Source organism: Impatiens glandulifera, chromosome 2, assembly GCF_907164915.1.
Source record: "Impatiens glandulifera chromosome 2, dImpGla2.1, whole genome shotgun sequence".
Taxonomy (NCBI): Eukaryota; Viridiplantae; Streptophyta; class Magnoliopsida; order Ericales; family Balsaminaceae; genus Impatiens; species Impatiens glandulifera.
The window spans coordinates 59,047,818-59,075,300 of NC_061863.1; the positions used below are offsets into that span (position 1 = coordinate 59,047,818).

General features: G+C 30.9%; 4 protein-coding genes across 4 annotated transcripts; all 4 read left to right on the forward strand.

Annotated features, from left to right (window-relative positions):
• Positions 1-597: 597 nt before the first annotated feature.
• Positions 598-1,902, forward strand: LOC124925077 (jerky protein homolog). Its single transcript, XM_047465050.1, has 4 exons — positions 598-738; positions 922-1,066; positions 1,244-1,399; positions 1,778-1,902. Exons 1-4 carry the CDS (start codon positions 598-600, stop codon positions 1,900-1,902), a joined length of 567 nt encoding a protein of 188 aa, XP_047321006.1.
• Positions 1,903-8,761: 6,859 nt separating this feature from the next.
• LOC124925481 (phospholipase D gamma 1-like) lies at positions 8,762-17,237 on the forward strand. Its single transcript, XM_047465490.1, has 10 exons — positions 8,762-11,093; positions 12,134-12,250; positions 12,531-12,725; positions 12,978-13,226; positions 13,338-13,406; positions 13,499-13,646; positions 15,031-15,179; positions 15,744-15,926; positions 16,133-16,330; positions 16,687-17,237. The coding sequence occupies exons 1-10, from the start codon at positions 9,327-9,329 to the stop codon at positions 16,978-16,980; spliced, it is 3,369 nt and encodes a 1,122-aa protein (XP_047321446.1). The 5' UTR covers positions 8,762-9,326; the 3' UTR covers positions 16,981-17,237.
• An 880-nt stretch (positions 17,238-18,117) lies between these two features.
• LOC124925482 (glyoxylate/hydroxypyruvate reductase HPR3-like) lies at positions 18,118-19,581 on the forward strand. The gene is made up of 2 exons (XM_047465491.1): positions 18,118-18,606; positions 18,734-19,581. The coding sequence occupies exons 1-2, from the start codon at positions 18,151-18,153 to the stop codon at positions 19,271-19,273; spliced, it is 996 nt and encodes a 331-aa protein (XP_047321447.1). The 5' UTR covers positions 18,118-18,150; the 3' UTR covers positions 19,274-19,581.
• A 969-nt stretch (positions 19,582-20,550) lies between these two features.
• On the forward strand, positions 20,551-26,031 carry LOC124927137 (calcium-dependent lipid-binding protein-like). The gene is made up of 12 exons (XM_047467491.1): positions 20,551-20,749; positions 20,850-20,986; positions 21,188-21,289; positions 21,740-21,790; positions 22,093-22,213; positions 22,783-22,904; positions 23,480-23,578; positions 23,685-23,765; positions 23,854-23,939; positions 24,820-25,045; positions 25,135-25,299; positions 25,430-26,031. Exons 2-12 carry the CDS (start codon positions 20,882-20,884, stop codon positions 25,790-25,792), a joined length of 1,521 nt encoding a protein of 506 aa, XP_047323447.1. The 5' UTR covers positions 20,551-20,749; positions 20,850-20,881; the 3' UTR covers positions 25,793-26,031.
• Positions 26,032-27,483: the final 1,452 nt, after the last annotated feature.

The following is a 27,483-nucleotide window of genomic DNA, read 5'->3' on the forward strand; positions in this document are numbered from 1 at the left end:
ATTATAATGACCCCCAATAAGGAGTCTCAAATTGTGAGATTTAAAAGAAGATGTCCCAAATTACAATTGACCCTAATAAGGAGTCCCTAATTGTGAAATTAAAATAAGAGATCTCAAATTACAATTGACCCCTAATAAGGAGCTCTAATTTGTTATTTCGACCATTTCTCCTTACCTCTTGAATTATGAACTTTTCTCTTTCTTTCCTCTCTATTTTTATTATTTTTTATAACTTTTCAATTACTTTATTTATCCAGACTAAAGTAGAAACTCTATAAAATAATACAGTTGGGACGACTAAAATTTATTAATTAAAAGAGTTATTAATTAATCGATAAATTAATAATTATTAATTAATATTTTATTAATTTATAGTAAAATACTTAGTTTACAAACACTTTTAAGCTTCCACTTAATTATTATATACAATGCATGTACTGTTTATCAAATGAATGACCCAATTTGAAAGAAATCTTCAATCTCCCACCTTATTATGCTTCTTGTGTTCAATGTATCACTTTATGGACATTAAAAATATTTTCTATATAAACAAAATCAAAATACTGTAGGTTAACATAAACAAATCATACACACAACATGACTTCCCATCTTAAAGGTGTGAAAAAAACAACAGTGACAGACGAGATTCGAAGAGAATTATGCAAGCACAACAAGGATAATCCAAGTCTCACTCAAAAGCAATTGCAAGAATGGGTTCATAGTAACTATGGTTTGCAGGTGAGTCAAGCGACAATATCAAATACAGTTAAACGGTCTTTAGAGTATCTCTCACTTGCTCCCGAAAGAGGCGATGTTAAGCGACACAAACCGACAAAATTTCCTGACCTAGAAAAATCTCTCTATGAATAGATTCTTCAATATCAAGAACATGTGAATATGACAGGTGAACTTATCATCTAGAAGGAGAAAAAGTTCATGAAAGATATGTATCTAGTGGATGCTCCATACTTCACTTTTTCTATTGGTTGGCTTGGAAAGTTCAAAGCAAGATATGGAATTAAAAATTTCTGGGGTTTTGGAGAGAGTGGATCTGTTGAAATGGAGGGCATGAAGGACAAATTAAAATCCATAAGAGACAAATTGATCAGTTTGAAATGAAAAACATCTTTAATATGGATGAAACATGTTTGTTTTTTATTAACGAAATCAGCCCTGTATTTTATTTTATACAGTATTTTGTACTTTAATGATGTAATTATTTACATGTTTTGATCTTAAACAGGTTTGTTTTTTAGACTTCAATCAGATCATTCCCTTGCAACAATGCAGTTTGAAGGGAAAAACCAAGACAATGAAAGACTAACAGTTGCTATTTGTTGTAATGAGGACGGTTCGAAAAAATTTCCTTTATGGTTATTGGGAAATATGATAAACCAAGGTGCTTGAAGAATGTAAACTTGAACAGTCTGAACTGTGAGTACCGTGCTAACAAACGAGCTTGGATGTCTGGTGTGTTATTTGAAGAATATGTTCGCCAACTTGATAAAAAATAATTGGAAGAAAAATTCTCTTGATTGTAGATAATTGCCCTGCTCATCCAAAAATTATTGAAGGATTAATTATGAAATGTTGAATTATTTTTTTTGCCACCAAACACAACTTCAAAAATTTAACCTTGTGACGCGGGAATCATACGAGCTTTTAAGATGCATTATCATCGTCGATTTTATAAAAGTCTTTTGGAGGGTTATGAATTAGGGGTTCCAAATCCAGCAAAATATAAATGTGTTAGATGCAATGAATCTTACAATTTCAGCATGGACTATGGATGTTCGTACAAATACAATTGCGAACTACTTTCGTCATTGTAAACTTCGATCAACAGATAACGTGACTTTTGAGAACTCAAATGAAGATGGTGAAAGCACTCAAGAACTCTAGAATTTGATCAAAAAGTTGGGTTATCGCAATGCAATGGATGTCGAAGATATTCTGACTTACCCAGAAGAAAATGTAGTTGCACAGTTGAAGAAATTATTGAAAGCGTTATTGGAATTAATAAAGATGATATCGATGAAGAAGATGATGAAAGTTCTACAATGGAGCCCCCTTCGCGAAACGAAGCTATTAAAGAGGCAATCACATTGAACAATTTCTTGTTGAGCTATGAGAAAACAACACCAGAAGTTCTTACCATGTTAAGAAAAATTAGAGACGACAATCAAGGGGAAATTGATTTCAACAAAAAAACAAAAGACAATTGAGTCATTTTTCAAGAAATCTTCATAAATCATTCATGTAATATGCTATATATAAGGAATTATTAATTTATATTTTATACGGGTCTAATGAAATTATCAAAAATGTATTATCTTATAATTTTAGCTAATTATTAATTTAACACCCTATCCCCGAGTCGGAACCGGCCAAAAATATTATCTTAGAGAGTTTATTAAATAATCGAGTATTAATTTATCGAGTTTCTACTGCATTTCTCATTTATTATTTTACTTTTTTTATTTTTTGTTTTTTATTTTGACTTATTAATATTTTCTTTATGACTTATAAATGTTTATCTAATATTTACCATTTTTTATTTCTCGTAATCTTCTAACCCTTCAACAAAGTAACAAAGTAACAAAGTAAAGATTATCAAAATATTACATATTAGTGATGTAACTTTTTTTATATATATTTTGGTCATAATATTGCAAGTATTTTTTTATATATATTTTGGTCATATATTATTTTAATAACTGCAAGTATTTTTTTCAATAATTGAATGTATTTTTTTAATAAATTTAGGTAAAGATATTATGAAAAAAATAACTAATGATAAAAATGAGGTGATTGAGAATAACATCGTCAAGTTTAAAAGGATCGACAAGTTTAAAAGAGGTAAATCCTCCTGAAATTGGAATAACATTTTTATTCGAAGATGAAGTACGTAAATTTTATAAATCTTATTAAGAGAATATTTGTTTCAGTATTTCCAAATTAAGTGATAAAAATTGAGACGATAGAAAACAAAAATATTTTTATATTAGATGCACTAAAAGTAGTAACAAAGTATCTAGGTCAACAAATTTACTAAACCCTAAACCTTCGTTTAAGAATGGTAAAACTAATATTAATGTTGTTATTCAAGGTGATAATTTTTTTGTAATAAGTGATGTACACCTTGAACATAACCATATAGTGAGCCCATGAAAACCATGATATTTTAGATCTAATAAATTATTAGATTTAGCTACACAGAGAAAATTAGAACAAAATGATGAAGTTAGAATAACATTAAGTAAAATTCAATCATTTGTAGTTACAGACCAATGTCGTTCAATGGAAATTGCATATGTATTTCCAAATTCTCATCATCGTTTATGTCTTTGACATATCATGAAAAAAAATTCCAGCTAAATTAGGTGGTCGTGCGCAATATAAAATGATAAAGAAACAAATGAAAAACATTGTATATAACTCATTTACGGTTGATGAGTGTGATGAAAATTGATAAAGTATGATTGAAGAGTTTAACTTACAGAATAATGTATGGTTGAAGTTTTTGAATGAAAAACATAATAAATGGATGTCTACAATCTACATATGTCAAAGATAAATTTTGGGCATATCTATCTATATATATAATGATGCTTAATTTTTAAAGTGTCTAGATTGCCGGGTCGAGAGCTGTGGTTAATTTGGATATATATGTGAGAGTAAATGAATACTTTGGTCGGATTGTGGGTTGACCCGCCCATAAACTTAAAACGGATAAAAATAAAATTAAAAATGCTATAGGTATGATTCGAACTTGCAACCTAACAAAAAAAATACAACCATTTAACCAACTAGGCTAATAACATTTTATATTTTAAATTCAACACCAAATTTAATGAACGCGGTGGTTCATCAATAGTTTTTAATTGGTCATAATTTTCTTTTGACTCTGCGCTATAGATTTTACTATTATTAGTGATCAATAATGGAAGAATTTTGTCATCATATTTATAGAGATATGGGACATAATTCATATGGATATAGTAAGTCTCGTCTGTGCTACTTTAACAGTAGTATTTATATTTTCCTTTTAATTCGTAGTATGGGGAAGAAATGGACTCTAAAAGTCAAACTAACTGAGTTGAGAAATCAAACTGTATCAATTGTTTTAAAGATCGTTCTGCAATGTGAGAGTAAATTGATACTTGAGTCGGATTGTTGGTTGACTCGCCTATAAACTTAAAATTGTTAAAAATAAAATTAACAATACTATCATATTTTTACCGTAATATATTTTTCACGGTTTTTTATATTATTCTTCTTGCAAATGCACGGGATACATGCTAGTATATCTAATATTAGAGAAAAGAAAGTATGGATACTTTTTTTTATGAGTATGTACATTCTAAAACATTATTGAAACAATTTGTTGAGCAATATGATCATGTTTTATAGAAGAAGATTAAGAATGAAAAAGTCTTAGATTTTGTTTTATCAATTTTTTTATCCCTATAATGACTGGTTATCATATTGAGAGACAATTTGAAAATGCGTATACTAACAAAATATTTAAAATTTTCCAAAATGAATTAAGAGGTTTAATGTTTTGCAATGTCTCATTAGTGAAGGAAGTATGGACAACTATGATATTTGAAATAGTAGAGACTAAGTTGGCAACAAATAAAAAACCACTACGAAAAGTTTGTTTTGTAGTGTGTTATACTATGTTAGATTACCAAGTTAGTTGTCTTTGTCGGATGTTTGAGTTTCAGGGTATTTTATGTAGACATGTGATATAAGTGTTGATAATGAATGAGTGATCGATGTTCCTCAAAATTATATTATTGACCGATGGCGAAAAAATGTGAAACGTGGGTATCCAAGCATCACTAATAGTTATGATGATCATAGTTTTGTTGAGGAAAGACATTGGCACAAAACTCTCACTCCGTTGATGAATGAGGTTCAACAACTTGGAGAAAAATCTGACGAATGTTGTTCTCTATTAGTTGAAGTTTTGAAAGACGTGAATGACAAACTAATTGCTATTAATCTTGAGCATGCAATGGCTGAAAATAATTGCAATTTGTCGTTAATACATTAAAATGATGAAAGTTGAAAGAAGTGTCTACATCCAATACAAAAACAATACACTCTCCATTAAAAATACGAACTCAAAGACATTCACCCACAAAAAGAAACAATGTGTGGTAGAAAACATTGTGAGAAAATTCTGTGGTAGAAACTCGAAAAAAGATTTAATTTATTTTATTTTACATAATATACTATATTTGCTTCAAACAATTTATTTCACTTATTTATATATTTTTAATTGATCATGGTAGGTATGAACACTTTTTGATAGTAAATATTGTGAAACACAATGAAAAACAATTTATTATCATAAGTTTGTCTTCATTATTTTGTTATTCTTATATTAGATTAGGAAGAGTAATTTTATTATTAGACACATTATTTTTTAATCAAAAATATTATTATGATATTTGAGAAATTGTTTTTAATTTTTGAGTTACAATATTTATTTTGAATTTTTTAAATTTATTTTTAAGTTGATTTTATTGAAAAAAGAGATATGAAATTAGTAATAGAAAAAAAAAAGCTAAAAAATTAATTTATTAACCAGATAAATAAAACAGAAAAATTAATTAAGGAGAAGAGAATATTAGGTTGTTAAAAAGAATATTCACGTCTCCTATCAATACTCATAATTTAATATATTAAATAAAAAGTAATTAAAATAAATATAATATTTTTGTTAATTAGTATATTAAATTATAATTTAGTAATATATATAAATATATATTCTATTTTATTTAGTTTAGATATAATTTGTATTTTTATTTTATGATTTTAAATAATAATATTATAAAATTAATTAAATGAATTATAATAAAAAAAGGATGAAGTTTGTTTACTTATATAATGAGAAAAAATAGAAAAATAACATAGACTTTATATTTATATATAATCGTGTATGAAGTATATTAATATATATATTTCTCTTCTTTTTTATTTTATAATTAATTTATATATAATCATCTTTTTATTTGATGGTGTTTGAAAATAATCTAATAAAAAATAATTAAATGAATTATGATAAAAAAAATTATTGTACTTATAATATGAAAAAAAAATAAAAAAAATAATATGACTTTATATATAATATTAAATATGATAATATATATATATATATATATATATATATATATATATATATATATATCTTGTTTTTATTTTATAATTAATTTAGATATAATTATAATTTTATTTGATGATATTTGAAAATAATCTTATAAAAATAATTAGATAAATTGTGATCAAAGAAAATTAAAAGAAAGTTGGTTGTATTTGTAATGAAAAAAAATGAAAAAAATTAATTTTATTAAATTTAGAAGGATAAATTGATAAATTGATATTTTGGTATTTTTTTATTTGTGTAGAGAGTGTGTTTGATAACTTAATTTATTAAGTAATTGAATATATTAAAAACTTATTGAAAATAAGTATATTTGATAACACATATTTATAATATTTATTGTTATAGACTTAAGTGAAAACACATTAAAAATAATAAACTCAAATATGAAACTTATTTTAGAAGAGGAATAAAATTTAACACGTTACTCTAAAAAAAAATCGATAACACATATTCATAATACTTATTGTTATAGACTTAAGTAAAAACACATTAAAAATAATAAATTCAAATATGAAACTTATTTTAAAAGAGGAATAAAATTTAACACATTATCCTAAAAAAAATCATTTTTAAATTTTATAAAATTATTGTTATATATTATAAAGTCCTATTACTTTTTCATTTTTTCCTCTTTTTATTTAATTTGATGATAATTTATTTAATTATTTTTACAAAATTATTTTCTAAGTATAAAAAAAGATTATATCTAAACTAATTATTAAATAAAAAACAATATATATATATATATATTAACTCATATTTAATATTATATATATAAATACATATTATTTTCTTCTTTTACATATTATAAGTATAATAAAAAATCTTTTTTTTTATCATAATTTATTTAATTATATTTTACAAGATTATTTTTAAACATTATCAAATAAAAATATGATTATATGTAAACTAACTTTCTCATTATAAATAAACAAACTTCCTTCTTCTTTATAAATACATATATTATTTTATTATCTCTTTTATATAAATATATATATAATTAAATATACTAGTTAATAAAATATAATTTTTATTTTTATTTTTTTATTTTAATATATAAGTGTATAATAGTTTAGATATTATTAAATTTACGAAATATTGAATACTTAAATTTCAGATGTTCATAATTTTTAATTTAATTTTTATTAATTATTTAGTATTTAGTTTTTTTATTATTTTAAAATGAACTTAATATTTTAGTTTATCATTTTAATTTCACTATGTCTATGACAATAAATGATTATAAATATGTGTTATGGAATATATTTATTTTAAATAAATTCTTAATATATTCAGTTAAGATAATTCAAATTATCAAAGTAAAATTATTTTATTTTATTTTTATTTGTAATAAAATATATAATTGAATTAAACAAAACTTATTTTTTATATGAAAATTGAATACAAAATTAATAAATTTTTAGAATAGGATATAAAAGAAAATTAATCATTTTTTTAACAAACATAATTAATTTAATTTTGTACCAAATTAAAATATTATTGTCATTAGGTACTAAATAATATTTTGTATCAAAGATTTGATTTCCAAAATATTCTAATAATATGCTATTCTCCTTGTGCATAAATACTTTGAAAACTGTGAAACTAATTACACAAGTATTATTTACAATGGTTAGAAATGGTATATGTTTCCTTTTCTTGACATTTATAATATATACTACAATAGCCTCTATTGAAGAAAGTCAGAAAGGAAATCGAGAACAAAAAATTGTTATATTAAGAAAGTCTTATATTCATGTGATCAACAATGTTTCGGATGTGTTGCAGTTCAGGTGTCAGTCTCATGATAACGACATTGGTCTTCGAAGTTTGAATTATAAAGAAGAATTCGCATGGCATTTCCTTGACAAACTTTTTGATAGAACAGTCTTCTTCTGTCATTTTTATTGGAAATTAAAAAGTCCAAGTTTTGCTGTATTTGATAGAAGAGTTAAGAATAAATATTGTATACCACCTCCAGAAAAAGTGCATGACATTGAATATGAGTGCTATTGGTTTGCCAGTCCAGATGGTTTCTATGTTAACGGCGGTAACAATAGTTTTTACAAAATAGATTATTGGTAATTTATATATAAGTTGAATTGCGAATAATGAATAATGAATAATAATAATAATAATGAATAATGTAAGGTTGCTTAATTTCGAATTTCGAAATTTGGTTGTCTTGGAATGGATTTTACTTTTCATTGATCAAATTCACAAGATTTGTTGTGTATTTGAGATTTTAATAAATAAGATTTGATTTGTTTTTATTTAGATGTGTTGTGACTTTTGGAATGGATTTTACTTTTCATTGATCAAATTCACAATATTTGTTGTGTATTTGAGATTTTAATAAATAAGATTTGATTTGTTTTTATTTAGGTGTGTTGTGACTTTTGGCATATTAAATAAGTGTTATAAGTTATTAATATTTTAAATGAGTCAAATGTAAAAAAATAAAAAAATAAAAATTTATTTTAATAAAGAAAGGCAAAGTTAATGAGATATGTTCAAGGAAATGATAAAATGTCTTCCTTGATCCATCATCCCTAACAATTGGTATGATAATGGAATGACAAGTTGAGAATTTTCAGATTGTTTTGGTGCAAGTTAATAGAACAATTTCCGCGTAGAAGAAGAAGCAGCTTATTGATTAAGAAAGTCTCCAAATTTACGTACTTCCAACGGTCAAACATCCCTATCTATCTGTCTGTCTGTCTATATCTTCACAATCCTCCGTCTGTCTTCATCCAACTTCTTTTTTCTCCGCCAAGACTCGTACAGGTTTCGAAGCTCAAGTCAGAGCAACAATAAGCTAGCGTTTTACGCGTTTCACGTACCTAATCTCTAGGGCTTATACGTTACGACTCCATTTTTTCATTTTCTTTTTCGCTGATCAGACACTCAGACAGAAGGTACTCCTAAATCTCTCTTCGGGCTGTTTTTGATTGTAAATCTGTTGAATTTGGAGTAGCTTTCGGAATCAGATCTAACTAAACTTTCCTTCCATCGATTTTGAGAACAACTATTTCAGTTCAAATTCTTCACCCTTTTTGCATTGAAAAGAAAAAGACGCCCGTATCAAATTGTGAAGTTAAGTGATTGATTGATAGGGATAGATATAGGATAGGGAAATTGAACATCCATGGATAACTACAATTCTTCATCTTCATACCCATATAATAACCATGGTTATGGTGGATACCCTCCTGCTCCATACTCACCATCTCCATATCCTCCCTCCCCAAATCATCCCTACCCACCTGCCAATTCTCCTTCTCCTTACTTGTCATCTCCATATCCTCCTCCCACAAATCAACCTTATCCACCAACTTATAGTCCTGCTCCATACCCTTATTACCAGAATACCATACATACTGGCCCTACAAGCTATGGATACCCAGCACCAGCACCAGCTCCTCTTCCAAATCCACATTCAGTCTCACACCCATCAGAGTATACCTATTCTTCTCCATCGCATTCCGATCAATATCCCAATCCATCAGTTTATACTGGGATTCAGGCCTCCTCCTCCCCTTCTGCACCCCCATTTTATCAGCAACAAGGCAGCTTCCATCTTTTAACGCCAAACCATCATACTCAACCTTCCATTTCTTCACCCATGTCATCGCAAAGCAGTTTTAATAACCATTCTATGTCAAGTAGCTTCCATATGCACCATAGAGAAGATAGTGCATCATCTCTGGAATATGGGCACTATCGCCAAGATAGCGCATCATCAGTTTTAGGTGAACAACATCATATGGGTGCTGATACTGCTAGTCATATTTCCCACAATAGACCTTCACTTTATCCACAAATAGATGACTTTAGTAAGTTACATATAGCAGAAGCAGCAGCAAGTGCTCCATTACTGCAAAGTACAAGTTCAAGGTATGAAACCCCACCTTTGAATTCTTGGGAGGCAGGCCACTCTGGTCCAGTCCCTCATCCCTCTGTTTATCCAGCGTTAACCCATTCAAACACATTTCCTGATTCATCACATGGCCAGAATATGCAAATTGTGCCAGTTGGTCAGTGTTCCTCAAGAATCCTACTCTTACATGGCTACCTAGATATTTGGGTGTTTGAGGCCAAAAATCTTCCAAATATGGACATGTTTCACAAAACTTTAGGTGACATTTTCAACAAATTACCTGTTAATATCAGCAACAAAATTGAAGGGAAAGTGTCTCATACAATCACGAGTGATCCATATGTCTCTATTACAATAACAAGTGCTGTGATTGGTAGAACTTTTGTGATCAGCAACAGTGAAAATCCGGTTTGGAAGCAACACTTCTACGTTCCTGTAGCTCATAATGCTTCGGACGTGCAGTTCATTGTGAAGGATAGTGATGTTGTCGGGTCTCAGCTTATAGGAGTCGTATCAATTCCCATAGAGAAGATAGTTTCTGGAAACAAAATTGAAGGAAGTTTTCCGATTCTTAACAATAGTGGAAAACCTTGCAAACCGGGAGCTTCTTTGAGTATCTCCATCCAATATGCACCACTCGAGCGATTAAAAATTCATCATCTTGGAGTTGGACCAGGTCCTTACTCAGGCGTTGCTGGCACGTATTTTCCTCTCAGAAAAGGCGGAAAGGTCACTTTATATCAAGATGCTCATGTTCCTGATGGTTGCCTACCGCTACTGAAACTTGGAAATGGAATGCAATATGTACACGGGAAGTGCTGGCATGACATCTTTATTGCTATAAGTCAGGCCAAAAGGTTGATCTATATCACTGGTTGGTCCATATGGCACAAAGTTAAGCTGGTTCGAGATGGCAGTGATGTATCCAAATACACTTTGGGTGATATTCTAAGGAGGAAATCCCAGGAAGGAGTTAGAGTGCTGCTTCTTATTTGGGATGACCCCACTTCGAGGAGCATACTGGGATACAAAACAGTAAGTAAAAATACATATGTTTATTTACCATGTATCTTGAAATCATCAATTATTTGTAGCTCCAACTTGTATGAGACTATTTGGAAACTTGTATATTGTCACAATCTTTGTCACAGTCCCATTGAAAAATTGCCAAAGTTAAAACTGCAAGTGATTTTTATTTTTCATTTTGGTATAAGATTTTTCTCCGTTATTTTTTAGATAACGATTCAAATTGTGTAAATTTTCTTACTTTATTTGGTATAAAAATTTGTCCCTTTTGGTACGGAAAAAAATCATAGTGACCAGAAAAAATACATCTGGCAAAGAAAAGGCTGATTGAACAAATATTTGACCACCATCAAAAGATTTGTCAACATTACAACATTTTTCACCAAATGAAGTTCAAAACTCATTTCAGACCAAATACACAAAAAAATCACTTTCACTTCTTACATTGGCGGTTTCCCAGTGTGATTGGTTGTGATGAAGACTCGGACAAAATACTAGTTCCCTTAAAGGGCCATTTTATTGATCATGATCCAAATTATAGTATAATTTTTTGTTTGATTTGGTAATAGAGAATTCTTCTTCATCATGATCAAATTATTTTTTACATAATTTTTATCACTGTGGTTTTGACAAACATCACAAATGCAGTTATTTATTTATTTTTTTATTATGGTCAACATGAACAAAATAGTATACTAACCCACTAAGGTAGCTCAAGTGGTACAAATGGTTCTTAAAAGAGCAAATGTTACGAGTTTGATTCCCACTTAGAACGCCTTAAGTTGAATTGGAGGTCATGACTGTGGGTCATGCTAGCTACCAACAATAAAAGAAAAAATGGTATACCAAAACATAGAGTTTGATCTCTCTCTTGTTTGTTTTCAAATATACATTGGCTAGCACAATGAAAATTGTGGATAGCAATACCATATATAAATGCTATACTTATAGAAGGTGTAAGTTCGATACCCTACTATAATGGATTTTGTCAGTTTTGAGAATTTCCTTATGCTATAACTTTTCTTATTGAACTAGTGTGATTAATACAGGATGGGGTAATGGCAACACATGATGAAGAAACACGCCGGTTTTTCAAGGACTCTTCAGTTAAAGTACTGCTTTGTCCACGCATAGCTGGGAAGAGGCACAGCTGGGTGAAGCAGCAGGTATTCTATACAAATTTTTGATATATAGTCCTTCTTTCTTCTAGTCCTTTGATTAGACATGTTCCCAACAGTTCAGTATTAGGGTGGTTGTCACACTGTCTGTCCTTCTGTTTACTTAATTAATTATGTCTCATGTCAATTTGACTTCAAACTATTATCTCTCAGGTTAGATATTTGTTCCTCAACTGTTTCAGATCTATTTTGCATCATATTTGCTGCTATCTCTGGTTAATACCACCAGATAATTTTATGGAACTTATTTTTCCCCCTTTCCTGACAGGAAGTTGGAACAATCTACACTCATCACCAGAAAACAGTGATTGTTGATACTGACGCTGATAATTATAGAAGAAGAATAATGGCTTTTGTTGGGGGACTTGATTTATGTGATGGTCGATATGATACACCCCACCATCCTATATTTAGTTCTCTGCAGACAGTGCATAAGGATGATTATCATAATCCTACCTACTCGGTAATGCATTAACCTTAAACGTAAATAAATATGTTTGTCTACTTCTCAATATCCTTGTTTTACATGAGTTTTTAAGTCAAATACCAGAAAAAATGAATGCCTTTCAAGCAAGCTTTATTCCAGATTGTAGTTTAAAATCCTGGGGTTTCTCTTCATTTTTCAGTTGGTCCATCTTGAAGTTTTATTTGAAAACTCATTTTCAATTTATACTGACTTACAAATCACATTTGCATGCATATGATTACATAATAGGGGAGTGTAATTGGATGTCCAAGAGAACCATGGCATGACTTGCACAGCAAAATTGATGGTCCAGCAGCTTATGATGTTCTGACAAACTTTGAGCAACGCTGGTTAAAGGCTTCTACACCTCGTGGTTTAAAAAAATTGAAAAAGTCTGAAGATGATGCTTTACTCAAAATTGAAAGAATGCCTGAGATTTTGGGGGTATTAGAAGCTCCATGCTTAGCTGAGGACCATCCAGAAAGTTGGCATGTTCAGGTAGTTCCTATGTTCCTAAATGGAGAAAACCTCAATCCTTCTAAATCTATCATGTTTGTATTTCAGAAAAATTATTAAGTAGTATTCTTTTCTGTCATTTCTTATACTCAGATATTTCGTTCCATTGATTCAAACTCTGTTAAAGGTTTCCCCAAGGATCCCAAAGATGCTACTAATCAGGCAAGCATTATGAGTCTCTTCTTCTCATGAATATGTGTATTTTATTTTCGTTTATGTTCCCATATGTGAAATAATTTATTACTTTCCTGCAGAACTTGGTATGTGGGAAGAATGTCCTCATTGATATGAGCATACATACAGCATATGTAAAGGCTATTCGTTCAGCACAACGATTCATCTATATTGAGAACCAATATTTCTTAGGGTCTTCGTACAACTGGAATTCAAACAAAGAATTAGGTAAGAGCTATCTTTCTTGTACACATTGTGATTAGGTTGGCATCCAATCATATTGACAAACAAAAAAGCTGTATTTGCATGCTGATTATCACAGTTTTCTATTGTGGGAGTGAAAGAATATGCAACTCAGAATTCAAATATCATCCTTTACCTACTCTATTCCACCCAAGGCTATGAAAAGTGGCAATTAAACATGTAAAACCTTTTCTATTTAGCCATTTAGGGTTCAGAAGAGGTATTAAGCTTGTCAATGCTGTTGTTTCCAAATTGATGGAATACATTTACTCTTCCAACTCATGGAGTGAAAAATGATGAAAGTGGTCAAAGTGATTTGAAGTGCTTTTCAAAGTCACGCTGGTTAATGGAGCTTGCAATAGCTGTTTTTAAGTATTGTATCTATTATGCTACATTTCCCACATTACTAATAGTTTGAGCAATATCTCGAGAATGAAACAAGCACATCACTTGTCGTAGGGGTTGATCTGTTTGAGGAAAATCAGATTAAGTATTTGTATACATAGGTGTAACCTGTTATGATAATATAACAAATATCCTCTTCATTGTTTGTATTCTTGAGAAACGTAGAACCACTGTCTTCCACTAGTAGAGGGCTTCAATGAGTCTTGTAGCCCTTCTAAGTCTCCTCGTTTGGGTTGAATAAAGTATTTTTAGGCCTCCTCATTTGGGCTGTATCAGACCGCGGCCTCCCTGGTTTGGAGAACATATACAGCATAGCGTGAGGGAGAGTGCAAAATATCAATTTAGGCTAATCATTTCTTTGATTTTATTCTCGAGTTTTATTAAAATAAATTGGAAGAGATTTAAATATTCTGATTGATCCCTAACTGAAGAAAAACAGATTTATTTGTATACATAGGTGTAACCCATTTTGAGAATAATCCTATAGGAATCAAGAGGAGCTATCAGAAACTTGTAATAAGAATAAGAAAAGACGTGGTAAATTACATATTTTAACATCCTCTAGTTTACTTAGTCAATCTTTCCTATTGATTGCTTGAGTAGATATCATGAAATCAGGTAGAAGGTTGTTTGTTGTTATTAGTAATCATAATCTTCATCCCCAAACCTTTTCAACGCATCCAAATGATTTTTCAATAATCACATTACAAAGATATGCTTGATTCCTGGAAAATCTCCTTGCTTAAAATCAATAATGGTAAAGTAGCATTTGCTAGAAACTAGTTTTTGCCTCTAATGGAGAAGCTTGATTGCGTCGATCTTTAAGGTTATGTATCACAAGGTTCATAAGTTATTCACTCATTGAGCAATACTGCATGTCAATTTGATAAAGGATACTTTAAAATTGGATCTTCTTTGAGAATTTCTGTAATGATATGAAGTTTATCCTTTCTATTTACTACAGGCGCAAACAACCTGATTCCCATGGAAATTGCTTTAAAGATTGCTGAGAAAATTAGAGAAAATCAAAGGTTTGCAGTTTATATCATTGTTCCCATGTGGCCAGAAGGCAATCCTAATGGTGCTGCCACACAAAGAATTCTATTTTGGCAGGTATGCAACATGAGTAGATTTTCTATATATGACCGAAAGTATTTGAAATAGAAATTTTGTTTGTTTAATATATACCTGCTTCAGATACTTTTTTCTTTTCTTAAAAAAAAATGAAAAATCTCATTACTTACCTCGGTAGACAAGAAGGTTAAATACAAGGTATAGGCAAATATTGGGTTGAAAAGAAAAGAAAAAATGTTTAAAATATATGATTGTTTTATGCCTGAGCAGAACCGAATTCATAATCCCGGTTGAGAAAGGTTAGCTTTATAAGCTTTGCTTGAGCCAAATTGAGAAGGAAGGTCATTCAGGCACACACAGTAAAATAATATATATATATATATATATATATATATATATATATATACTGTCTTGCACAATTGAAAGTATTTCATTTTCTTTATTGTTGTCACATTTTTATTAGTGCTTAAAATATCTGTACTGAGTAAATGGGTACATCTATTCTCAATTAGCATTTATTCTAGTTATTACTTTCATCTAATTGAATCAAAGATAAAAACAAATTAAGCTTGGACTTAGTGTTTTATTTGTTGGTTATCACAGCATAAGACAATGCAAATGATGTATGAGATCATTTACAAAGCTTTATTAGAAGCTGGCCTTGAGGATGTCCATGATCCGCAAGACTTTTTGAACTTCTTCTGCCTCGGAAACCGTGAAGCAGCTGATAGCAGTTATACACCTCCTATCATCGATAACCCTAATGCAGCAAATAATACTCCACAGGTATTTCCCCCTTGCCTTTGATTTGAGGAGTCATTATTGTTCTCACTACAGTTAATTTATTATTTTTATTTTTTAAAGAAGGGAAGTTGTTAAAATCTACAGTAAACTTAAACACTGCTAAAATAACTCATTGATTGACAACCACTAGAAAAAAGAAGAAGAAAAGTAATGGCCCCTTATTGATGTAAACTCATTTTATATTTAAGGCACTCAGCCAGAAGAGCCGGAGGTTTATGATCTATGTCCACTCAAAAGGAATGATAGTGGATGATGAATATGTAATAATTGGATCAGCGAACATCAATCAACGATCCATGGAAGGCACTAGAGATACAGAAATTGCAATGGGTGCCTACCAACCTCAACACACCTCGGCAAAAGAACCTCCTTCCCCTCGAGGACAGGTAATTTTCTCATTTAGTATCTCAGAAGCCATATTCAAAATGAGCCTGTTTGGAAACCGGTATTCTGTCACAATCATGGCAAAGTAAAATTGAAATTGATTTTCCTTTTGGTTTGTTATAAGATTTGTTGTTTGGGATAATATTCAGATTATAGTGTAATAGAGATTTTTCTCTGGATCATTGGCAAACATAAGAAATGCATTAGATTTTTTGGATCAAGATGAACATAAAAAAGAAAATGTAAAACAAAACAATCCAATCATCTCCTAGTTTCGTTTGTTGGAACATAACTGTAAATGGGAAATCATCTGTTGGACAATTTCAATGAATGAATGTATATTTTATTTTTCTGGCAGGTATATGGATATAGGATGTCACTGATGGCGGAGCATCTGGGATTGGTGGAGGATTGCTTTGCAGAACCGGAGAGTGTAAAATGCGTTCACAGGATCAGGCAACTTAGCGAGATGAACTGGAGACAGTTTTCAGACGAGAGAGTGACAGAGATGAGGGGACACCTCATGAAATACCCAGTCGAAGTGAGTAGAAGTGGCAAGGTCACTTCCCTTCCCGGCCATGAAAACTTTCCAGACGTGGGAGGAAAAATCATTGGATCCTTTCTAGCCATTCAAGAAAACTTAACTATATAATCACTCACACCTCAAAACCTGCAAATAAATTTAAACTTCTCCTATTTTCTTTTTCTTTTATTTTCTCCCTTATGGTTTCTGATGAGTTTGTCCGCTTAACCATATTTGTTTTATTGTTTCATATCTTTTGTAATTGTTCCTGTCAATATTTTTGAGTATATACACTGTTTGATAGGAGGAGGATAAAATAGCAGTTATACATCAACTTTGGTGTTTGTGCATACACTGTCATATTGTTTATGATAAAATTATGTTTTTATTTTATATTATTATAAAAAATTTAATTTAAAATCTTGTAAAAAATTTAAATAAATATATTTTATATAAATTTGTGTTTATTAGAAAAAAATTGGCATTCACATCTTAAAGTGTATATGAATTAAAATAATATATTTTAAAAAAAAAGAAAGGGTTCAAATTTTGTTTTGTTGAATGGTCAAATTGGGGTTATTTGTTAATGGGTAATTGAGATTTAAGATATTTTTTTTAAACTCAGATTATTTATTATTAAAGTTATATTAAACAAAATTTTGTTTTAACAGTTTTAAATATTATTATTTTATTATTTACATGTTAAAGCCTTATTTAGTTATAATTTTAATAATACAATGTCCCAAGTTATAAAGGAAGAGATTCAAAATTTAAATTAATCATAAATCCACAATTTAAAAATAATAAAAGGAAAAAAAAAAGTTAGGCATGGAACATGATGTGTATATGCAATTATGCAGCATGCATTTGATTCTCTTATAAATATATTCATCAATAATAGAATAAACAGAGGTTGGTATGAACAAATTAATTATTATAGTTTGATTGATTTAGGCTTTTGATTAATATTTTTTGGATTTTTGTAATCTAAAACTTAATCCTCCTATTATATTTTTCTTAACTTTCAATTTACTGGTTTATTTAAATAATTTGTTAGATAGGAAAGTTATTAAAAAATTGTATAATAAAGAAAATTGATTAGAATTAAATTATTTAGGACAAATTAAATTATTAAAAAATTGATTAATAAAGGTTATTGATTTTATTTAACGTTATTATATATATAGATAACCCGATTGACCCGAATCGATAAGTCATAACATTTATTTAAATAACCTAATGCTTATTCATCAAATAAGGCTACAGTTGTCTGGATTAAGGCGTAGAGTGAGGAGAGAGATGGAGAAATTGGAAGAAGTGAAAAGAAAAGGAGAAGTATTGCTTCTTCAACTACCAATGGTCTTAACCCCTTACGAAAAAGAACTCTCCCAGAGATTTCAACTCCTAAAAGCTTGGGATTTCCCTATTCCAACCACTCAATTCCTTTCTACTCACGCCACTTCAATCCAAGCTATTTTGATCTCTGCATCCATTCCCCTCACCGCCGAAATCCTCCGCCTCCTCCCATCTCTCCGCATAGTCGTCACCACCAGCACGGGTGTCAATCACATCGATCTGCTCGAGTGTCACCGCCGGGGAATAGCCGTCGCCAACGCCGGCTCAGTCCTCTCGGAGGATGTGGCCGACGGTGCAGTAGGGCTCCTGATTGATGTCATGAGAAAGATAACTGCCTCTGGTCGGTACATTCGTTCTGGACTTTGGCCCACCAAAGGAGATTACCCTCTTGGATCAAAGGTCATTCCTTTCTAACCCCCCTTAATCTGGTCTTTGTAGCTAGGAATTGATAGGATTTATTCAAAATATTGAAAGATTAGCTCAAATTCCCAGTGGGTTTTCATTATCTTTATGCTTTGTATTTCAGATTTCTGGAAAGCATGTTGGCATAATTGGTTTGGGTAACATTGGCATGGAAATAGCCAAGAGACTGCATGCTTTTGGTTGCATAATCTCATACAACTCAAGGAAGAAGAAACCTTTAGTTGACTATACATTTTATCCCAATGTTCTTGAATTGGCAGCTAACTGTAGTATCCTGGTTATTTGTTGTGGTCTGACTGATAAAACACATCATATGATCAACAAAGAAGTGTTATCAGCACTGGGAAAAGATGGAGTGATTGTGAATATAGCAAGAGGAGCTATCATTGATGAGAAAGAGCTTGTTCATGCCTTGATTCATGGAGATATTGCAGGTGCAGGTTTGGATGTGTTTGAAAAAGAGCCTTTGGTTCCTAAAGAATTATTTGAAATGGATAATGTAGTGCTTCAACCACATCATACTGCCTGCACTGAGGAAGCTTTTCTGGATTTATATGAACACGCGTGTAAGAACTTGGAAGCTTTCTTTGCAAATAAACCTTTACCTGCTCCAGTTGGGGATGAATGGGTGAATGATGGTTGATAGAACTGCCATTTTCTTATCTAGGTTTTCAGTTAAAACTGAATTTAATTAAAAGCTTTCTGCTGGTTACTAATAAATATTGAGTTTCATTTAAATAAAAGGGTTGAAATTTTGGACGCGAAACTTGTTTTTTATTTCAAAGCGCTCTAAGTTTAGTTGTTTGTGTCATTCACTCTTGTTTAAGGTCGGGTTGTTTTTCTGTTTGAATATGATTATTTACCTTTCAGGTCTTTTATGGTTTTTTCTGTTTGAATATGATTATTTACCTTTCAGGTCTTTTTATTTAATAATATTATGTCGTTTTTCAACCTATGTTTTTGTTGGAACTTGAAGGATTGATTAAGCATACGTTTTCTTTCATATTCATTTGTTCATCAATGTGGGATTTCATATAAAAGAGGTATCGTTAATATTATGTTTTTGTTTGATAGTTTGGGTTATTTAGGTTATTTGAAAATTATCAATTCAAATCTTGTAAAAAAAAGGGTAAGATTATTTGGATTAAAATTTTAACATTAAAATTAAATAATAAATATCACTATTTAGATTATTTAAATTAACATATAATAATAATGTTACATTTTTTTAAAATGTACATATATCAATCCATAAAAAAAATCTGTTACTTTTTTTAATTTCAAATTATTGAACTATTTAAGTAATTTTTTCTCAATAATTTATATAATATATTATACATACAAAATAAATTTAAAAATAATATAAAATATTTTTTAATAATACAAAATCAAATTAACTAAATGAAAATTTAAATATTAATAATATAATAAATTTATAAAACTAAAATTTCAATAAAAAAATCCTTAACATTAGTCATATGATTTTTTATTTAAGTTAAATATGTAAAAAACATGATTTAGTAAATCTAGCTAAGAAAAACTTTTGACAAAATAGTTAATATCAATGAATTTTTTTTTTTTTAATTATATGAGTTGTTTTTAAATAACTTATTAAGAGGTAGTGTATAGATTTATAATAAAAAATAATTTATTTTTGAGTTGATATATAAATAGGTTGATCATAAATCATCCGGATTGGTATGACCCAACAAGTTATAGTTGAATAAATTTGAAAATAATTCAAATAACATAATTTTTTTTTAATAATAAGAATAATTATTATTTTTTGCTAAAAAAAAAAAAAGAGAGAGAAAGGTACCATCTTTAGAAACGAAGAAGAAGAATATCTAAAAGAGGAATTCAGACAGACCCCAGAAAAATCAGGAATCCAAAAGTTAGGTGGCATAGGCCGACAGCCTATACTTGACGTTAATTTCAGAAGGCTCTGAAACTTGGGCTTCGACCGTTTTCAATTTAGAAAGCTCAAGTGACTGATCGATCGATCATGAAAAAGATCGCCGCTTGAGCAAACAGACAATATATTCAATGACCCTTCTTCATTTATTATTCTTAGTTTAGTTCATCGGTTTCCACGTTCAGTTCCCGAGTCTCCAAGGCAGTGAGTGTTTCTTCTTTCTCTCTCTCTCTTTCTCTTCAGAATTTTATCCACTATTCGTTGAACCCATGACCCATTGAAGTCAATTTCCTGCTGATTATAGTTGATCGGGGAAATAGATCCAAAAACGAGCAAATGGGTCTGCTATCTGGAATGTTCATGGGTATTATATTCGGATTCGCTTTGATGGCCGGTTGGTTTCATATGATGCGGTATCGAAGCAGCAAGCGTGTAGCAAAGGTTTGCATTTCTGCAATTTGATGATTTGTTGTTGTGTTCTCGTATCTATCTTCTATTTCGAACTGGGATGATGTTAATGTAGATGTATGTACTTGGATAACTTCGCTTGTTCTTGATTTGGTCTCTCATTGTGGACTGTTTGGACTAATTTTTGACTTGGTGTGGAATTAAGCTATGGGATTTTGCTTCTTGTTTTTACAGGCTGTTGATATCAAACTTCTTGGATCCCTTAGCAGAGATGATTTGAGGAAAATTTGTGGCGACAATTTTCCTGAATGGATATCTTTCCCTGTCTTTGAACAGGTTTGTGTCTTTCTTTTGTAGGAAGTTTGAGTCACTTTTGGACAATTCATCAATTTGATCACTCAAGTATTTCTTCCCAATAGATGCATTTTTTGGGTAAATTAGATGAAGAATTAGTACTCCCATCTCCTCACGGCTCATGCCTTCCCCTTTTGATTACTTATGTTTTGTAGCTACTGCTGTTTTAAGTCGAGGCTAAATTAATATTCTGAAACGACACTAATCTTCTCACTATGATTTGGCAAGATTTGCTTACCAATGAAAACAAGTTCAATATGAATATTTTCTTCTTTCCAGTTGAGCAATAATTTTACTTTTATATAACATGCTACTGTTCTACTAAGAGAAATTTCACTCGGAGATTATTAACTTGTTTGAGATCTTTTGTTTGTTTGGATAATAAGGTATTATTATTTTCCTTGACCTTGCTTATTTGCTGATCTCTCCCAGGTGAAATGGCTGAACAAGCAGTTGAGCAAACTCTGGCCATATGTTGCAGAAGTAATCTTCTTCACTCTTGAGCTGTTGTTTTGTCTAATTTCATTTTATTTGAAATACAGTATTATGTTTCGTAGTTGCTTATGTTTAAATAAAACAAGACATTTTGATAGGTAAAGTGTAGGAATATAAGGTAAACAGCCTTAACTATTTTATTGTTTTTGGGTTTTCCATAATATTATAGAGCTTTCTTTATGAAGATTTATGTTTGTTCATATGCCTTTGCTAGCATGTGAACTTTAATGTGTTTTTCAGATGACTTGTTAGTCTATGTTCAGAAGTTTATTTCTTTTATCTGGTTTCAGGCAGCAACATTTGTAATAAGAGAATCTGTTGAACCTCTATTAGAAGAATACCGACCACCGGGAATTACCTCATTGAAATTCAGCAAATTGTCTCTTGGGACTGTTGCACCGAAAATTGAGGGTATGTTAAAACTCATCCCATCATGGGTAGCTCAAATGATAAGAGTTTGAACTAAAGAGGTTGAGGTCTGAAGATCGATTCTCACTAAAAGCACCTTAATTGTAATGAGGGGTCATGACAGTAGGACCTCCTCTTCAGGGAAAAAACTCTAGTCTCGAAAAGAAAAAAAAGCTCAGTCCTTAAATTTGCATTAGCTTCGACTGTGGGCACTTTTGATTTCCTTTTGGTATAGTTTACAATTTTTTATGGCTTTTGTGATCTCATCATTTTGAGTTTTATTCCTTATTTCTTTCATTTTTCAAGTGTAGCTAGGCTGTTCATTTATTAAAGAAATGCATTGCCTTTTCTAAAAAACAAAACGAATACTTGTAACATCTCTAAAGTCAGAGAAATATATTACTTTAAAAAAAAATAATATCTCTACAGAGAAGCCAAGAATGATTAACAAGATTTGGATGCTGCATCATTATTCAGTTTCTTTGAAATTCTCTGGAGATAATTTCTTTTGCAGATAAATCTGTATATTTCTCGTGTTAGATTTGTCTTCTCTAATTCCTAAACTGGTGCAGGAATTCGTGTGCAAAGCCTTAACAAAGGCCAAATAACCATGGATATTGATTTCCGTTGGGGCGGTGATCCAAGTATCATTTTAGCTGTTCAAGCTGCAATGGTTGCTTCTCTACCCATTCAGGTTTGTTGATATACCTTCATAATTTTTCTAGGCCAGGAATCTGAATTAACTTATAAGAAATTAAAAATGGTTATCCCACTTCCGCAATAAATTCAAATCGAGGCTTAGTTAATGTGAGTAATAGTGATACTGTTTATTGTATGCTAATGTGACATTTTTCATTTTGTATTGGTGTAATTATGACATAAGCCCCGACTTGTGTAAATTTGAGCCTTGAATGGCCACCCAAAGTTCAAGCTTGATTTGTATTTTTGGTGTTCTTTTAAGGATAAAGTTACTTTCGTTAATCCACAATTAACGTGAATATTGCATGAATCAGCGTGACACTTCCAGACAAAAACAACTTAAATACAAAAATAAAACATTCTAAAAAGATATCAGAGGGGACCAAATTCCCCCCCAAAAAAAAGAACACCACAAAAATCTGAATCATCATCATTCTGGTGTAAGTTGAATCCCCAATTTGAGTTTTTGGCCTATTTTTCTTTCGGTTTATCCTCAATCATGTATATGGTATTTTTGTTTTCTTACATATTCTCAATAATAAACTTGCTAATGTAATTCTTGGTTTGCAGTTGAAAGATCTTCAAGTGTTCACCGTTGTTCGTGTTATCTTCCAACTTTCTGAAGAAATCCCATGCATATCTGCTGTTGTGGTTGCTTTGCTTTCTGAGGTTCGTCTTTAAGCCTTTGTATGAAACCATGACTGTAAGATATGTTCTAATTTGTAAATATTATTCTTTTTATTAAGCAACTTTTGTTTTTCATTGTACAATTCAGCCAAAACCTCGAATTGATTATACCCTAAAGGCTGTTGGTGGAAGCTTGACAGCAATTCCTGGTCTTTCAGATATGATTGATGTATGTTTCAAGTTAACCAGTTAATGATCTTGTTCCTTATGAACGTATCCTGTTATGACTGCTAATTATTTTTGTGTTGCATCATTAGGATACTGTTAATACGATTGTCTCAGACATGCTTCAATGGCCTCACAGGATTGTTGTGCCGATTAGTGGTATAGGTGTAGACACAAGGTAATGTAACTTAAATCATCTCAACAACTTCCTCAAACTCTACTTTTCTCATGCTAGACCTCAATAAAATTCAATTCTTTGTGTACTGTACTGTACTGACATATAATAGAATTTCCTATAAGAAAAGAAATTACAAAAAAGATGGCAAATGTACACATTGTAAGAATTCATCTCCTGGGAAGCAAGTAAGAACCACAAATTTCTTACCACCATAAGGTTTCTTTGATTCTCATTGAAAGTACATGGTTTAAAATTTGGGGTCATGCTGGTGAATTGATACCCTCTCTCAGTGATTAGTCGAGATCCCATTGGCCCATACATCCTCGACATCACAAAAAAAATAAAAAAAAATCCTTCAGGATTTCTCTTTTATGAAGGTCAACCATAGAATTATAAACAACTATAGAATGATTTAAAATTATTTTGTTGGATATAGCCATCACATATTCTCAATGTTAGCTATAGGATGATTTTATATAGCTATCAGATATTCTCAATGCTATCTCTATAAATTAGCTATAAGAATAATGTAATCTAATCACTGTGAAATATTCTAAGAACATCTTGGCAGAGCTGAAACTCTCCATGTTTTTGGTTTTGTTTTTGATCTTTACTGAAGGGCTTAACACTGTAAAGTTGGTTACTCAAGATTTTGATGAAATTGTCTGATCTCTTAGCCAAATGAAACTGAAGATATATATGTTTTTTAGACTGGTGTGATGCACTTGCTTACAATGTATGAAAGTGTCCCATAAACATTTCTATATGAGAGACCTTATCTTTAAATACCTAAAAGTATTATGTCTTCATATTATAAGTTCTTTCTTATTATATGTTACTGTATCTATAGTGAACCTAATACATCGATGCCTACATGCAGTGAACTGGAACTTAAACCACAAGGAAAGCTTACGGTTACTGTGGTGAAGGCAAATGATTTGAAAAACATGGAAATGATTGGGAAATCTGATCCTTATGTAGTTGTATTTATCAGGCCACTATTTAAAGTTAAGACAAAGACCATTGATAATAATCTGAATCCTATTTGGAACCAAACATTTGAGTTGATTGCAGAGGACAAAGAGACGCAAGCTCTCGTCATTGAGGTTTGTTGTAGGGAGAGTTCCATTTGTATGATCATCCAGATGACACCTTTTTATGCATAAAATCTGAATTCATGGTTTGCTTGCTGTAGGTTTTTGATAAAGATATTACACAAGACAAGAAATTGGGTGTGGCCAAATTACCATTGATTGAACTGGAAGCTGAAAACTCTAAAGAGGTCCAACTGAGGCTACTCCCATCTCTTGATATGCTCAAAGTAAAAGACAAGAAAGATAGAGGGACGATTACACTTCAGGTGTACTACCCATTTCGATTTTAGTTCTGCTCTCTAGGGCCTTGTTTGATCTGGGTTATTTGAGATTAATTCGAAATAACCCATTATGGATTTGCTCCAATTTATTTTGTTTTGGTTTTGGATACTACAGGTGCTTTACCATAAATTCAACAAAGAAGAACAGAATGCGGCTCTTGATGAGGAAAAGAAGATGCTTGAAGAGAGAAAGAAGCTTAGAGAAGCAGGAGTCATTGGAAGCACAATGGATGCCCTTGATGGAGCAGCTTCACTTGTTGGATCAGGGGTTGGGATGGTGGGTACTGGTATTATAGCCGGTGCTGGTGTTATGGGTGCCGGAGCAGGAATTGTTGGCGGCGGCCTCAGCAAGGCCGGAAAATTTATGGGTAGGACTTTGACAGGAAAATCAAGCTCCAAGAAAAATGCCAATGCCAATCCTAATGCCAGTGCTACTCCTTCCATGAAATCTGTTCTAGAAAATAATCACACCCCTTAATCTTCAAATATAACAAGAAATTTTACTTTCTTTTACCTTTTGCAGCTCCTTCACATTCATCTAGGGATGATTGTACATAGTTTAATATGTTGTTTTGAGATTATTTTTACATAGACAACAAGTTGTAAGTGATTTTTTTATTTTTACTTTGCTTTTGTTTTTCTTTAATAAATTTTTTTAAGTAGAAAATTTGTCATTTGGATTATTTTCCTTTTTTAACAAATGATATTCATTAGTAATGGATCTATTAGTTAAGTTATTTTCAGTTGTTTCCTATGTATTTATTTTTTTAAACTATGTTTTTAAAATCAGTTTTAAAGGTCAACCTACAAAAGATAAGAGAACCCTTGTTGAGTTTTAGTCATTCTGAACAAAAAAAAATTGTGACAAAAATTTTATTCACATATTTTATCTATAGTTTTTCTTTTATTTTGTAACTCCATTCCAAATTTAATTATTTTTAAGCCTATTCCAAACTAATAAGAGATGACAATTTAAAACAGTCCCGTGGTAACCAATTATTTACCTGCCTTGCACTATTTCGAACTTAACAAAAAAATATGTAATTATTTTTTTTAATAATAATTATTTAAAATAATTAATATATATACTTATTTAATTTAATCTTGATTGATTTTCACTTTATATGTTTTTTCAAATTTCTCTTATTTAATTAATGTAATCACCAGAATTATCATTAATAATTTATAATATAATAATTATTTTATTATTTATATTTTAAATTTAAGCTATTTTTCGATTTCGGTGCACCGCGAGTAAACTTACTCCCCGATCGGGACGGGATGGTTTATATTTAAAATCCCGTTGGAATCGGAACGGGACGAGGCTGGTAAATTCGAGACGGAGATAGTAATACGATTACACAAATCGAACCGCCCCAACGTCATCCCTTGAAGCCATTTGAACTAAACAAAATATTATTTAAAAAAGTATTTATATTTCGGGAAATTGGACGAAATGACCCTACAAATAAGGGAAATTGCCTCCGTGGTCACCAGATAATTGAAATTGATCTGGTGACCACTTAATTTTTTTTGGACGAAATTACCCTTTTCGCGTAACGCGAAGGGACTTCGCGTTTCGCGAAGTGAGACGCTGTGAAAAGTCCAGAATACCCTTACTATATAATAAAATCCGGCCATCTTTTTTTCATTTCTTTTCTTCTTCTTCTCTCTCTTCCCTTCCGCTTTTCTCCTCCTTCTCTCTAATCTCGCCGGCGACGGAGTTCAACGGCGGCACTCAATGAGCTCCACGACGAGCACAAGCACTGTAACAATTGGTAAGTTTATGTATTTCAAGTTTATTGTTGTTCATTTATGCATTTTCGAATCACTGCGTTGTTTAGGGTTTCATCTGATGATACTTCCCGTTTCGCTAAGTACTTCCCGTTTCGCTAAGTACTTCCCGTTTCGCTAAGTACTTCCCGTTTCGCTAAGTACTTCCCGTTTCGCGAAGGGTTTCCATTTCACAATATTAATTATCCCGTTTCCCATTTTTCTTGCAGCCGAAGTTTTCGTTTTCTATAATGGAGAGTGGAAAGTTGATGCTAATGGAATATGGTTTTTTGATGCCTCTTCAATCAAAACATTGGATTTACCCCAAAGTACTCGTTATGCTGAATTAATTGATAAACTCCATGAAAGACTTCAAGTGCAGAAATCTACCTATGA